The sequence below is a fragment of the Colletes gigas genome, unplaced genomic scaffold, assembly GCF_013123115.1.
Source record: "Colletes gigas isolate AHSC1104 unplaced genomic scaffold, ASM1312311v1 Colletes_gigas_Sc00006, whole genome shotgun sequence".
Lineage (NCBI taxonomy): Eukaryota > Metazoa > Arthropoda > Insecta > Hymenoptera > Colletidae > Colletes > Colletes gigas.
The window spans coordinates 7,258,281-7,272,562 of NW_025106635.1; the positions used below are offsets into that span (position 1 = coordinate 7,258,281).

Consider the following 14,282-nt stretch of genomic DNA (forward strand, 5'->3'; position numbering starts at 1 on the left):
CATCTTCAATTTGCCAATAATACGAATGTAATTTAAATGATAAATGAAGACAATAATAACTATTATTAAATTTTTGTATAAATCTTTATGGTGTTTTTCTTAATTGATGTCTCTTTACCATCTAAATTAATAAGAAATGAAAGAGGAAAAAGTTGTACAAAAAATTTCGTAACCATAGATACCATTAATAATTGTAACTTCATTATGGCACACGAAAGAAAATCACTTTATTTGGGCGTCCAGTCATTAACCTCATTAATAGAGCATGATGAATTATCTACTATGACTATTTAATATTAATATCACAAATGTTTACATTTAATGCTTTTGAATTAGTTCAAATTTTATACTCAATTCGAGCTGCAGCTAGGTAACTGTCCTAGCACTTCAGCACTTATTAAATTCTCAGTCATCTCCACTTCAGAGAAACTTTGTACCTGACATAGTCAGAAAAATATATAATAAAAGATAAGCATGACAATAAGACAAATCACGATGGCTTGCAAGACGGAAATTTCTTAACACTAATGCATGAGATTGGTTTACGCCATCTTCGTTTACTTTGATGTGAATTTGGTTTACTGTTGTGACTATTCCATGTAGTTTTTTGGTCTTCACTGATTCTATCCATTTCTTGAAGTCTTTTTTCTTCTAGATAAAGAGGAAAATTTTATTAATGATTGTTACGTATATTTATTATGAGGGTTAATACCTTTAAAAATTTTTTAATATGCACTTTTAAATACACAAGTCAAACTAATAACTATGCTTAATCGTGCAGTGTATAAAATACAAATTTTCTTTTCGCTATAATTGTAATGTTATTGCTATTACTTTAATACATGCACGGCACATTACAAAAGCTAATGCATATGACTATTCAAAACAAACACTATTGAATTAAAGACATTAATTCAATATTTGCTCTATAGAAAACTTTTAACGTTATAAAATACGTAGGGGCAAAACAGGGTATACACTATATAGAGAGTACCCGTTTTTATCAGCTCGCAACATCATAGGTAGGTATAAGTATGTCATTGTTACAGAATGGTGCATGTCTTTGATAAGAATACTAGTAGTCGATTTGAAAAAGATTGTTCAGTATTCCGTTTAAAATCTGAAAAGCAAAAGCTGTATTTTATTGAATTGCCTATGTATTTTATTTTATTATGACTATAATTTGTATAGGTGAATTATTTTTTCCAGTTATATTTCACCTTTGTGATGTGTCATAAGGAATTATTTGTAATAAGACAATTGGTATGATTTAACATATTTGTAAGAAAAATTTACGTTTTATTTATTTCAATATTTATTTATTACGACAAAACAATAAAAGTATACCATACAGATCTTAGTTTGAAAACAAATGCATGCAAATGATGTGCTCGTTTTGTTAAAACACAGTTTACTGATACAAATTAAACAAATCACACATATCCACTAAACAATATTATTATTATAACTATAATAACATTTAAATGACATCTATTCAACAATGCAGTCTTTTAATTATAATGTATTAAGCATCAAATGTATCAATATCAATGGTTTTTATACTTTTTTTAAATAGTTCCACACATGCAAGTCTCAATGCACTTATCTTACCTTTGTATTAGTTACAAGCGCACACGCACGCACGCAAACAAACAAACAAATAATAAAATATTAAATACTATAATATAAAAGTTTAAGCTTTAATACAAAATTGGAATACCATAATGCATAATGCCTGATGCAAAATGAAAATATAGGAAGTACATACCATTTAACTGATGTTCAGTGTAATATGTAGGATTGTCGTCACCTCCGTAATGATATTCCATCAGGTACGGTAGTACAGTCATACTGTGCCACTTGTGCCCCTTAAGAGGGGGTATAGGCACTTCTTCCTGTGTTTTAGGATGCCTGCATATAGTCCATGGATGCTTTCTAACTTCTTGTAAAGTAAATCTTTTATCTGAATCTTTTTGTAACATTCCTTGTATAAGAGATTTTAAAGGCTCTTCAACTTCTTCAGGTATTGTGTATTCACCTTTCCCTATATTTTCATATAATTTATAAATATTGTCGCCTTGGAAAGGATATTGACCTGTTGTAATATTATACCTGCAAAACATTCACGTCTTTATTAATAGAATAATTATACATACTTATAATTTTATCATACAAATCTGTATGTGTTAAAGTTTGTGAGTATAAATCTACATAAAAATTCACTTACAATGTAACTCCACTGCTCCATATATCTACTTTAAAACCAGAAAATGTTTCACAGCCATTTGCAATTTCAGGAGGCTGAAATGCTGGTGAACCTTGTCCCATCTTACATGTGTCATCTTCAGAAAACATATCTAATGCCTAATAGAAAGATTACAAAATTGTAAAATTATAATAATAGTACTGCTTTTTAAAATTTCAATACATAAATTTGAAAGATTACTCTAAACTTCGAAAATAGAGTAAACCGAATACGTACCTCTGCAACTCCAAAATCACTGATCTTTAAGGTACCATCTAAAGCTAGCAACAAATTTCCTGGTTTTATATCTTTGTGTACTATTCCTTTGCTGTAGAGATATTCTAAACCATCCAGCAACTGACAAAAATAATCATGTGCTTGCCAAATTGGGAGCTTCTTGAGTGGTGTGCTTCCCAACATATCCTGTAAAAGATCTAATAAATAGAAATCTAGTTGTTGTTAATCCCATGCAGTCCTTTATTCTATGTAACAATTGCAGAAAATAATATTCTTTCCAGATATCATAAGGAATATACTTGAATTAATGGTATGAAAAAGTATTTGTTGTTTCATATCTTTCAAATATACTCATTTTAAAATCAACAACTTCAAAAATTGTTCTTTCTATATTCTCATTGGACATACAATGACACAAATGAACTTTAACAGTTATTACAATATATATAATAGAATGCTTCAAAATCTTTGTAAAAGTGTAACATTTATAAATGTCGAGATAGTTTTCACAAGGATTGTGTCTGAAACTATAAATATAATCGAGTATCAATTTGTGCAGATGTATATGTGCAATGCATTCTAAAATAAACTGTATAAGGATTTTAAACTTTACCTGTAATCCACATACACAAAATTCCATAACTAGGTACATCTTCTCCTTTTCATCATTATACAAAACATCTACAAGGTTAATTACATTCTTATGTTTTAATATCCTTAATAGTTTTATCTCCCTGTTAATGAACGTGAACAAACAGTATTTAGAATTATAGAAAGTAATTACATATATGACTTAAAAAAATGTGTTAACTTTGCATACCAATCTAATCTTTTTAGAAGAAAATGTTATGCAAATTGAAAGAATACATAATGAATCATACTGAATGCATTTTAAAGTTTGTAATATTAAATATTTATATTTCTTGTCGTAAATTTAAACTGACTATGGTACCGTCATATGTTTATTGATACTATAGAATTTATAAAATACAATTCCAAAAATATTTACATTGCATGTAATGTATCAATTTCTTTTATAATCTCATTATACTTATATAAAGCTTATGAAAGTAAATTCCCTTATTTTTGTCTTTTTTTTAAGTTAATGAGAAATTATACAACTTAATGCAGAACACACAATTCATTTGGTACTGTGTCTATCTTAATCCTTTGTGGACTGGACCACCTAGCATGCAAGCATTAACCTAGTTAAGAAATTTTAGGAGCATGCTGCAAAAAAAATGATTTACTTAAAGATTACATTATAAAAGTAATAAATTTCAATTAACACAAACAACCTTTGGCACATTACAAAAACAAATGTTTCTTACAATATCATGCTGAAGTTGAAAATTTGTATACCTTCATTATACAATATTTTGTGAAACAAATTCTTATCTGCAAGCCTGATTTATACAAACATATATTGCAACAATAATATACTTTACTCTTGCCCACTGCATTACTGTTTTGTTTTATATATTTGGAACAAGACTAATACGATCAATTAGAAATATATATAGAAAGGACCATTATCTGTTATTTAAGAAATGTAATCCTATCAGTAAGTATTAGTCGCACACCAAAAACATCTTAATTTATTTGAAAAAGATATCATAGACATATTGTAAACATTTATAATGATATCATGGAAGTCTCTTGTATCTATTTAGTGACACCAGTCCGCAAAGAATTAATAATCTGTATATTGGGTTGATGCACATGAAATGTTGTTTTCTTAAAAATGTAAAGTTTTGCAATAAGTAAATGAAATAATATTTAACAATAAATCTTAATATGCTATAGGATAGAAAAAAAGAGTTCCATGCAAAATCTATTCAATAGATATTGAACAAATACATTCAACAATACAAAAAGATTATGCTAATATAAGAAGTTTGTTACAACGTTAGCCTTAAAAATTAAAAGTTGACAATGTCATTGGAAACTCAACTAAGGTAAAAATCTAAGGAATGTTTGAAATTCTAAAAGACATTGTTCAAATTGACTTACATCGACCTAAACATTTTACATGCACCAACCTAATACATATTACTAATAATTAAAAATATTTCATAATGTGTCTTCTTATGAAAATAAAAAAAAAATCGTAAAAGAATAGAAAAATTTATTTATCATACCGTTGAACGTTAAGTTCTCCGTTCGGGATTCTACGAAGTTTCTTCTTTTTTAAAATTTTCACTGCTCTACGACAAAGTGTCTCTGAGTCCAGCACTTCTTTCACCTTTCCGTAACTACCTTCACCAAGAACATCACCCATAACATATTTACCGATAAATTTACATTTTTTCTTTTTTTCCTCGTATATAATCTGATCAGAATCCACCCTATGGAAGAACATGTTGATTTCATCCAAATCATAGTTCGGATCGTCATTGATCCACGTGACTGGCTCGATATCCTGGAATATTTCATTGTTGATTTCTTCTTCGTCCGGGTCACATATTGTGATCCTATTGTCCATTTTTCACAATGCTAATTGGACTAAAGTTACTCGAAGCCACGCAACTTTAACCTAAAACACAACCGGCACCACCATTGTTGTGAATTACAGCTGTATGCCACCACGGTTTGTGATAACAAAGGATACCATCATCACCCAAGTTCCGGAACACATGCATTGGCTATACTAGCGCTCGAATTTGAAAGTGTTCCAGTCACGATACCTGAAAACAATTGTGCACTTATCGGATTATATTACGATTTTCAATAAATACTTCGATTTTTATTTCTTTTTTCCCAAATTCTTTAATATTTTACTGTTTACTTTGCTCTTCCTTTTAGTAAGGATATATATTGAAAATTATTGAACGAAATTTAATACAAACTATTTTAATTAGAACAGGAAGTATGTGTACAAAAAACAATGTATACGTCAAATGTCATTTTTATTGAAATTATTATTGTATATTTGTAAATAAATGATTATACTTTATGCGTATAAAAGTTGTTTTCCTAGTCATATTATTATAACAGCATACTAACAATAATGTAGAACATGTAAACTATCTTTGTTTTTTTTTTTTATGAAATTCAGTTTCATGATCATGCAATGTTGTATGTCATAATCAGAAGACAAATTTTAGAATTAAAAAAATTTGGTTCTTTTATATTTTACATAAAAAGTAGAAACATGAAATAGAATACTATAAATAAATCGATTAATTTTAATGTTTGAATGTGAACATATAGTATTGTTCAAGTAATTCTAAATAATTATATGAATCGTAGTTATTAAGGTATATATTTTATATATATTTTAGAAAATATACTGTAACAATAACATCATAGAGCAACATTGAAAAGAAAAAAGTTTAAATTATTTTTTGTATCAAAAATTACATTTACCAATAAATAATGTTTATGAAGTATCATTGGAAAATGAAAACTTATTTGAAATGTTATAGTTATTGTACATAGTTTTGTATCTTATACTTCTACCTTTAAATTTTTACAAATTTATAATAATTACGATATGCCATTTCTACAGTTATATACAATACATAAAAGTATATCACTTGATTATTATTTTAAAAAATGTCTAAATTGACAAATTTTTTAGACATCGTTTCACGATTTTAGACCAAAATCATGGAGTTTGTAAAAAAATTATACCCTTTAATGAGGGGGACATTTTATATTGTACATAGTGAAAACACAGATGCAATGTTTTGTATGATACTTCGTCAATGATGGTGACCAGTTGTAATTAATGCAGGTAAAAATGAACCAATCACTAAAACTAATATTTCTTTAACTTTAAGTCCAGAAGACACTGTCGCATTTTCGGTAGTCGGTAGATGCGTGTATTTGCTATTTCTCGTCATTAATTCTGGCAACACATGCACAGTTGCAACGTACAGGAATGTACCTGCACTAAACAACATTGCCAAGCCAGTTGCATTGACATTACTAAGCGTTTCTTTTCCTTCCTAAAAAAAAAATTATAACAATTTTAAATCGTTACAAATATACAAATAATATTAACTAAATTTTATAGGTTTATAATAATTTACCTTTCCAATACCAAAATACGTTACAAGAGCAAGGCAAGGAGCGGCAAAAGAAAATATTAAAAGATTTCTACCTATTCTTTTCCTATCTACTCCTTCGTGAAGTAAAAATGACACAAGACCAAATGCAGCAGGTGCCTATAAATATTTTTGACTTATTTGTTTAATATAAACTATAAATTTGTACGATTCTCTATATATTATAAATAAGGGATATTATATAACTTTGTTGTTTGTACCTTATGTAGCATTATTGCTAAAAATACGATTAACTCTACATCAGCTTGTGATGTAGTTGCAGCAGCTCCTAATGCTATTCCATCAGCTGCTGCATGAACTACAAGGCCCAAAGTAGCAGTAACGCTCCTTTCTCTTCCTCCGTTTCTTCTAGCTGAGCACTGATCAACCAGAAGCATAAATACAAAACCAAGTATTAAACTAATACCTATTAAGGAGTGAGGTGCATCTAAAAAGATAAAGATCAAGAACAATAAATTACATTTCGATTAAACATGAAAATTAACTCTCAAATATTTTAATTAGCTGCAAAAATTAAATAATTTTTTTTAAGAAACTAATACATCAAAAACGTTTGCGATAAATTGAATTGGATTAAGATTTAAATGCGATATTTAATTCCATTTTATATAACAGAAACACAACATTTTGTTTCTATTAGATAAAATAAACTAACTTATTAATAATACTATTATAATTTAATTTAATTACTATAAGATACTAACTGTAAAACCCTTGATCATTGTTGTTTCCACCAGTAAACAATACTCTTATACCTTCGGGTATAATTACAGCTAGTGCAGTGCCTACAAGAAGTCCGGCACCAAGTATCGAAACCAGTTGTAATTTGTCCTAGAAAGATTAAAGGTTCATGATGTTCATGATCATGGAGTTCTTTGTAGGATCTGTAACCAGTAGTTCAAGCGCATGACAATTACAGAAAATGATAGATAAAAATTAACTTTTATCCTTTCATCTATCATGCAACAAAACACAAATTACCTCAGACAAATTCATAACTAAAGGCAATGACCCAGCTATACAGGAACCAATAAGCATTACGAAGGAAAGCATCCATAAAACCGAACTTTCTTCCATTTTTTTAAGATTTATAATTTTTTTTAATAAATGAGTAGTGTTTGTTTCATCTAACTAGTACTTTTACATTTCCGATTTTAATCAAACGATCAATTATGTTACATCTGTTAAAAGAATTTAATTTTTAACTATTGCATTCTGCTTAAAAAATGAATTCTTGACAATCCTCATCAATCTGTTTTCGTCTACGTAGCAATTTTCGCGGTGAATACTATGAGTATAACAATGATACGAAAGCAACCCACTTTTCAACCATAGAAGACACAATATTAGATGTAACAAAATATAATTTAATAAAAAATTTTCATTTTCCTCGATCACATATATGGTCAACATTTAACGTGTTTCAATGGTATATCTGAACAATTCATCGAAAATAAATTCTTTCTCATCAGAAAACCGATGATCTATTTAAAAAGGAATAATTATTTTTCTATCCATTTAAATATATTCATGCACCGCCATAAACTAAATATGAGTGGAGCATCAACCTTTTGTTCGTAAATTTAACAAGAAGTCAGTAAATCTAAATTTATATGAATTGTATTGTTTGTAAAATATACTTATGTTAATGTGTTGTATAAATACGGTTGCCTGTAACAGGCGGCTACAGAAAAATTAATGTCTAGAACAGGAACAGGGAGGGAAGAAATGAACAATTTTTTACTTTTATTTACAAAGTTGTAAACAAAAAACCAGTTTAATTTCATTAAACCATCAGTGATGCCTATTTTGCAAATATTGTCTTAATTACGAAGATGTTTATGATTGAAATGATTATCTATTTAAAAGTATTAAGTTTTAAATGAAAACTTGCGAGAATTAACAGCCCTCTAGTGATGAGTTTGAGAGAAAATGCAACAATTACTCCTGACCGCATAAAAAATAGACAAACACTAATTAATTAAGAAATAAAGGTAATTAACAAATCTTATATATTCTATAGTTATAAAACATTTCACATAAGTCATCATTGTAATATGTTTGTTATAAGTGATGATACCGCTCGATTTTCCGTGTATAGCAAACATTTTTTTAATTTTAACTATTTCGTTAGATGGCAGAGGCATCGGATGACTGGTGGCGTCCCTATCGGAAATATTAATGTACTAAGCAGTAAGTGATTGGTAACGAGTTGAGCGAGACAAGTAATTAAAAAATGGCATCCGCGACGACGTCGCACAATGAGGTTTCGCAGGAATTTTCTGTCAACAAACTTATCCGTGTTGGTTATTATGAATTGGAGAAAACTATTGGCAAGGGAAATTTTGCCGTTGTTAAAATGGCTACCCACGTCGTGACAAAATCTAAGGTAAGACCGCTGTTAAGACATTTTTCTTACAAACACAGAATCCGTCATTTTGTCGTTATATCTTTGGATAACAGTGTGAATGCGTAAATTTCGTCTTATTTTATTGTTTTCAATGACTTTCTATCTAATAACAGGGTGTCATGGGATAAAGGGACTTAACAAGCTTAAAAAATGTTTTGCAAACTGCTATTACCAACAGACACTGCTACATCGATTGAAATATGTTTCTTCGATGTTTTTCAAATTATTATCAGCTATTACATGTCAAATATCGTATTGAGAATGAAAATGAAAGTATCGCGTGTTAGTTTGTACGAAAATTTATATAGATATATACTTGTATATTCAATATTCTGTTTCAACTTACATTCCGTTTGTGTCGCTTTTTTCTCTTTGTATATTTTTTTCTATTTATGCAAGAATCAATTCAAATGTTATAGTACTATAATTGAATAGTTTCTTGATAATACAATTCAATTAATTTGTAGAACCGTGCAATAAGTACACGAAAAGATATAGAATTTATTTATTTAATAATTTCCTTATATATTTTGAATAGTGTGCAAAGCTCACGTAATAAGTAATGAGTATACTACTGATAACTTTATGACTCTTTTCTTGATGTGTTAAATATATTTAGAATATAATGATTCAATGTTTTAAAGAATTTTTGTTGGTGCATATGGTTTATTATGTATATCAATACATATATTTATTTAATTTGATAATGTTAAATTAGTATATTTATGAAAGTATTTAGTTAAATTCATATATAAAATCAATATTAATTTTTTATGATTTATAAATATGTATCATATATAACAAATTATTAATATCATCGAGACTTTCGTTTATTAATTATTAAAGTAATCATTACATATGTAATCATATTTCTATTATAGGTGGCTATTAAAATAATAGATAAAACAAAGTTGAATGAAGAAAATTTGGCTAAAATTTTTCGCGAAGTACACATAATGAAACGATTAAGGCATCCACATATCATAAGGTTATATCAAGTAATGGAAACAGACAAGATGATATATTTAGTCACTGAATATGCTCCTGGAGGAGAGATATTTGATCATCTTGTACGGAATGGAAGAATGCCGGAACCAGAAGCAAGAAGAATTTTTCGTCAAATTGTTCTTGCCGTTCGTTATCTCCATCAACAAAGAGTCGTTCATCGAGATCTTAAGGTCTAAATGCATATCTGTTTCTTAATTATTAAAGTATTAGAAATTTGGAAAAATAAAATTAATTTCACGTAATTATATGCATGTGTATATTTTATTATTTTAGGCTGAGAATTTACTACTTGATGCAGACAATAATATAAAACTTGCAGACTTTGGATTTAGTAATGAATATACTCCAGGTGTTCCGCTTAGCACTTGGTGTGGATCACCACCATATGCTGCTCCTGAAATTTTTGAAGGAAAACAGTATGATGGCCCAAGGGCTGATGTATGGGTATGTTACAAATTGTTGAAGTTCTAATTTCGGTAGTATTTTTTTATTACAGTTTTAGTACATGTAAAATACCCTAAGTAATCAGTATCAATTATTTGATATAAGTAATTGATTTCAGAGCCTTGGTGTTGTTTTGTATATATTGGTTTGTGGTGCATTGCCATTTGATGGACCTACAATGCAACTGTTACGTTCCGTAGTAATCTCAGGAAAATTTAGAATACCATTTTTTATGTCTGCAGGTATAAAATGTTGTCCTACAGACAATTGTTTTCTATAATTCTGATTTATTCTGCAATTTACTTGTTTTTGTAGAATGCGAGAAACTGATTAGACATATGTTGGTAGTAGAACCAGAACGACGTTTAAGTATCTCACAGATTTTAGCACACTCCTGGATGGGCGGAGATGGTGTAACAGAACCTGAACCAGGAGGGTACATAGAAATGTTAATGATAATACATTACACTTATGAGGAACAAATTAAAAATGTCATATTGTGAGATTGTTTAATCATGTATTTGTAGGTGTAATTCTGAAAATGTGCCACTACAGCTAAATCAGTTAGTAATAGAAAATATGTTAAGATTACCAGGACTCAGTGCAGACACATTATTAAAAGCAGTTCAAGGGAATGCTTTCGATCATGTATCAGCAATATATAATCTTCTTGTTGATCAATTAGAACCAACAATGCCTAGTTTACCCAGTATTCAAACTATACCAGGAGATTATGCTCCTGATGGAGCGCATCAATTAGAAAAGGTAACATTTATAAATAGTTTTATTTTAATTGTGTAAATATTAACGTTATTTTATAATCCTTTCTTTTTAAGTATGGTGATGCCGAAGCAGAAACTGAAGAAAGGAGTGGAATGCAATTAACACCTGGTACACCTTATCACACAACAAGAAGACATACAGTAGGACCTGGAGATACAGCACATCAACCACCTACACAATATCCATATAATTATAATCATACATCGGGCGATCCGGCACTACGACTCCTTCCTATACTACAGTGTAATAACACTGATCCTCAGGTGTTACCTCATACAAATCTGCCATTAAACCTTCCTTTAGTTCAACATCAACCACCACAAAACTTTCAAATCAAGGATCAGCATTTATTGAAACCACCTCCCGTTATGGGAGCAAGTGAGTAACATAAATTATTTCTACGATATCCGACGATTAATTCTGTTACTCTTTAATAAATATTTGTTTGAACGTAGCGGGAAGTTTTGGAAGAAGAGCTTCAGATGGTGGAGCTAATCTTCATGTCTTTTATCAACAACATGGTAGTGGTTCTGGTAGCGGAGACGACGGAAATTGGAGTCAACCGGGCAGTAGAGAACATTTGCAACCTGTAAGAGAAATAGTAAAAAATATTAAAAATTACTTAAAGTTCATATCTAAACTTTGTACCATTAACAGATTCCAAGTGGAAGTCCAACACTTGTACCATGTACTCAGTCATTAAACGTAGGAGTCAGTAGTGGAAGTGGAGATACGAATGGCAATAATAGTGGAAGCGGAAGTGGAGGCAGTGATAGAAGAAGACGAAGTGGTCTTACTGCCGTCATGCAAAGACCAGGTACTATTATATCTTTCAGGTATTCGTGTGCACATTATCGGTGCACTTTATTACATCATATTTCATACCATCTCAGTGAGATTTGATTATTATGATTTGCTATATCAGTTAGTTTAAAAGCTTGCTATATTACTTCGTTTTTAAAGCTGTAAGTATGATCATTATGCCTTGTTCGTACCTCGTTGCTCTTGCAGTATTTGTACATTGGTATGTTTTTTTCCTCCTTTATAGTACTATATTGCATGGAAAATGTTTACTTATAAGTTTTACAATAAATCGGTCTTTGCTACCAGTAAAAGTTACTTGACAAAGTAAGACTACAAACTATATTTACTTATTTACATGTGTATCACATATTTACACATCTTTATTGAGCACTATAATTATTGTATTATCTTGATTTATTGTATACTATATGTAAATAGATCTTTCACGTTATATATCATTTTATTTTCTAAATACAACACATACGTGCATTTTATTTACCACGTTCTTTTAAAATTTTTTTACTTTAGTATTTATATAATGTTTCATTTGATTTTATTTTTAATTTTGCATGGTTTTTTTGTGTCCACTGCACTGCCATGCCTCGTTGGTTGGTAATATGCATGTAGTTATAAATCCGGAAATGGTTATGGAGGTGGAAGCTAGGATGAATAGAGCTTACCTTCCATCACGACTCTTACCAACTCACCTTAGAGGATCAACGCTTCCACACCACAGGAAGACTTCTTTGTACCACACTAGCACTGGTAATTCTTGTGTGGATTTCTTTTTGCATTTTATGTAATTCGGGCAAATTTGCGCTACGTTCTATAAATCCACTGAATAACATCGTTATATATTTATGTACATTGTATGATGTGTACAAGTACGTTCTACACAATTTTAATAAATACATAGATCAATATTTTATTTTACTGTTTTCAGTTGGTAATAGAGACTCGTATAAGGAACCAAGCACTCATGTTGCCACTGAAAGGTACTCGCCCGTTCGGAGAGCATCAGAGGGTTCAGGTCCATCTGGACCTGGAATTCAGGCACTTCAACAAGAGTATCAACAACTGCAAAGGTTAGCATCTCCGTCGCATAGTCCTGCAAGTATACCTGGATCTCCTGTACATGAGAGAGGGGTAGCAGCAATCACACAAGGTATTCTTTACTCCATATATTTACAAATTTTTATTCGTTTTCATTTAAATCAATTAATAATATTTTAAATGTTAAGATTAAATTATAAGATTCCTCATCGTGCTTCAAGTAATTTCAGTAATCATTTCTTTTATTAATAGGTTTGAGTGGACTAACCACAACAACAGTACAAGGCAGCATTGTACATGGTACTCCAACACAACCACCAGCAACGCCATTAGATTTGAGTCCATTAAGACATCATAGATCACCAGCAACAACACCAGTTAGTTATTCACCTAGTAATAGTCCTGCTTTGGACATGATTCAGGAAGAACATCCTGTAGAATTACCAAGAGTAAGTAATCATTTTCAATTGTCACTTAAGCGATCCGTATTATTTTTTAAAGAAAATAATTTATAGTTTATTTTAAGTATTTTTGCGAAAGTATTTACAGTGTAATGATTATTTGTTGTAGGTGCCACCTCAAATATCTATAACAGATCTTGGAGGGCAAGTAACACTTATCAGTTGTTCACCCTCGCCATCTCCATCACCTGATTCACTTGAAGATACATTACCTCATTATAATCCTCTTCCCAGCTTTATTATCTCAGAACCATGTGACCCTTTAAGACCCAGTATCACACGAGGTATCGGTAGGCCGCTAAATACATCAATACCTACGGAAGTTGAAGTCACTTTATCGGATGAATCGAGCAGATTGAATTCCGAAGCTATATTGGGCCGTGTGAAACAAATTATAGATGCAAGAGCTCCACCAAAGGGATTTATCTTTAATAGAGAAGAAGTGAAAGGTAGTGGGCTTAGTTTAGAATATCCAGGCGGTGTTCAAATCGAACTGAGAGTATGTGAATCTGAAGAAAAAGAAGTAAAAGGCATTAAAATGCGAAGAATTAGTGGGGACCAATTGCAATACAGTCAACTTTGTCAACAGCTGATCTCGTGCATTACCGTTTGACGACAACCAGCATATAATATAATATCTTATATGTTACGTTACATTCCTGGTGCCACACACACCACTCATTACAGTATTGCACATGCATGCTGCATACATACGAGCGGTACCTTAAGCATACCATTCTTCATATTGATACATTCATATGTGT

At 30.2% G+C, this 14,282-nt stretch overlaps 3 protein-coding genes across 5 annotated transcripts; 1 reads left to right on the forward strand and 2 right to left on the reverse strand.

Moving 5' to 3' along the window:
• Nucleotides 1-95: 95 nt before the first annotated feature.
• LOC122395708 (serine/threonine-protein kinase STK11) lies at nucleotides 96-5,054 on the reverse strand. 2 transcript variants are annotated; one of them, XM_043393501.1, is made up of 7 exons: nucleotides 4,624-5,054; nucleotides 3,096-3,216; nucleotides 2,483-2,668; nucleotides 2,228-2,364; nucleotides 1,769-2,112; nucleotides 995-1,120; nucleotides 562-651 (listed from the first exon to the last, which is right to left on the reverse strand). In XM_043393501.1, exons 1-6 carry the CDS (start codon nucleotides 4,965-4,967, stop codon nucleotides 1,044-1,046), a joined length of 1,209 nt encoding a protein of 402 aa, XP_043249436.1. In that variant the 5' UTR covers nucleotides 4,968-5,054; the 3' UTR covers nucleotides 562-651; nucleotides 995-1,043. The 2 variants fall into 2 exon arrangements, with proteins under 2 accessions (XP_043249435.1, XP_043249436.1); XM_043393500.1 differs by lacking the exon at nucleotides 995-1,120 and having other exon boundaries at nucleotides 96-651.
• A 932-nt stretch (nucleotides 5,055-5,986) lies between these two features.
• LOC122395725 (zinc transporter ZIP9) lies at nucleotides 5,987-11,547 on the reverse strand. Of its 2 annotated transcripts, XM_043393544.1 has the most exons (6): nucleotides 11,509-11,547; nucleotides 7,537-7,632; nucleotides 7,260-7,386; nucleotides 6,756-6,982; nucleotides 6,520-6,654; nucleotides 5,987-6,435 (listed from the first exon to the last, which is right to left on the reverse strand). In XM_043393544.1, exons 1-6 carry the CDS (start codon nucleotides 11,545-11,547, stop codon nucleotides 6,190-6,192), a joined length of 870 nt encoding a protein of 289 aa, XP_043249479.1. In that variant the 3' UTR covers nucleotides 5,987-6,189. The 2 variants fall into 2 exon arrangements, with proteins under 2 accessions (XP_043249479.1, XP_043249480.1); XM_043393545.1 differs by lacking the exon at nucleotides 11,509-11,547 and having other exon boundaries at nucleotides 6,756-6,961; nucleotides 7,537-7,707.
• LOC122395724 (serine/threonine-protein kinase SIK3-like) lies at nucleotides 8,782-14,231 on the forward strand. Its single transcript, XM_043393543.1, has 13 exons — nucleotides 8,782-8,944; nucleotides 9,847-10,143; nucleotides 10,247-10,417; nucleotides 10,536-10,659; nucleotides 10,733-10,853; nucleotides 10,945-11,182; nucleotides 11,254-11,578; nucleotides 11,656-11,789; nucleotides 11,858-12,017; nucleotides 12,632-12,769; nucleotides 12,948-13,169; nucleotides 13,310-13,506; nucleotides 13,628-14,231. Exons 1-13 carry the CDS (start codon nucleotides 8,792-8,794, stop codon nucleotides 14,129-14,131), a joined length of 2,784 nt encoding a protein of 927 aa, XP_043249478.1. The 5' UTR covers nucleotides 8,782-8,791; the 3' UTR covers nucleotides 14,132-14,231.
• Nucleotides 14,232-14,282: the final 51 nt, after the last annotated feature.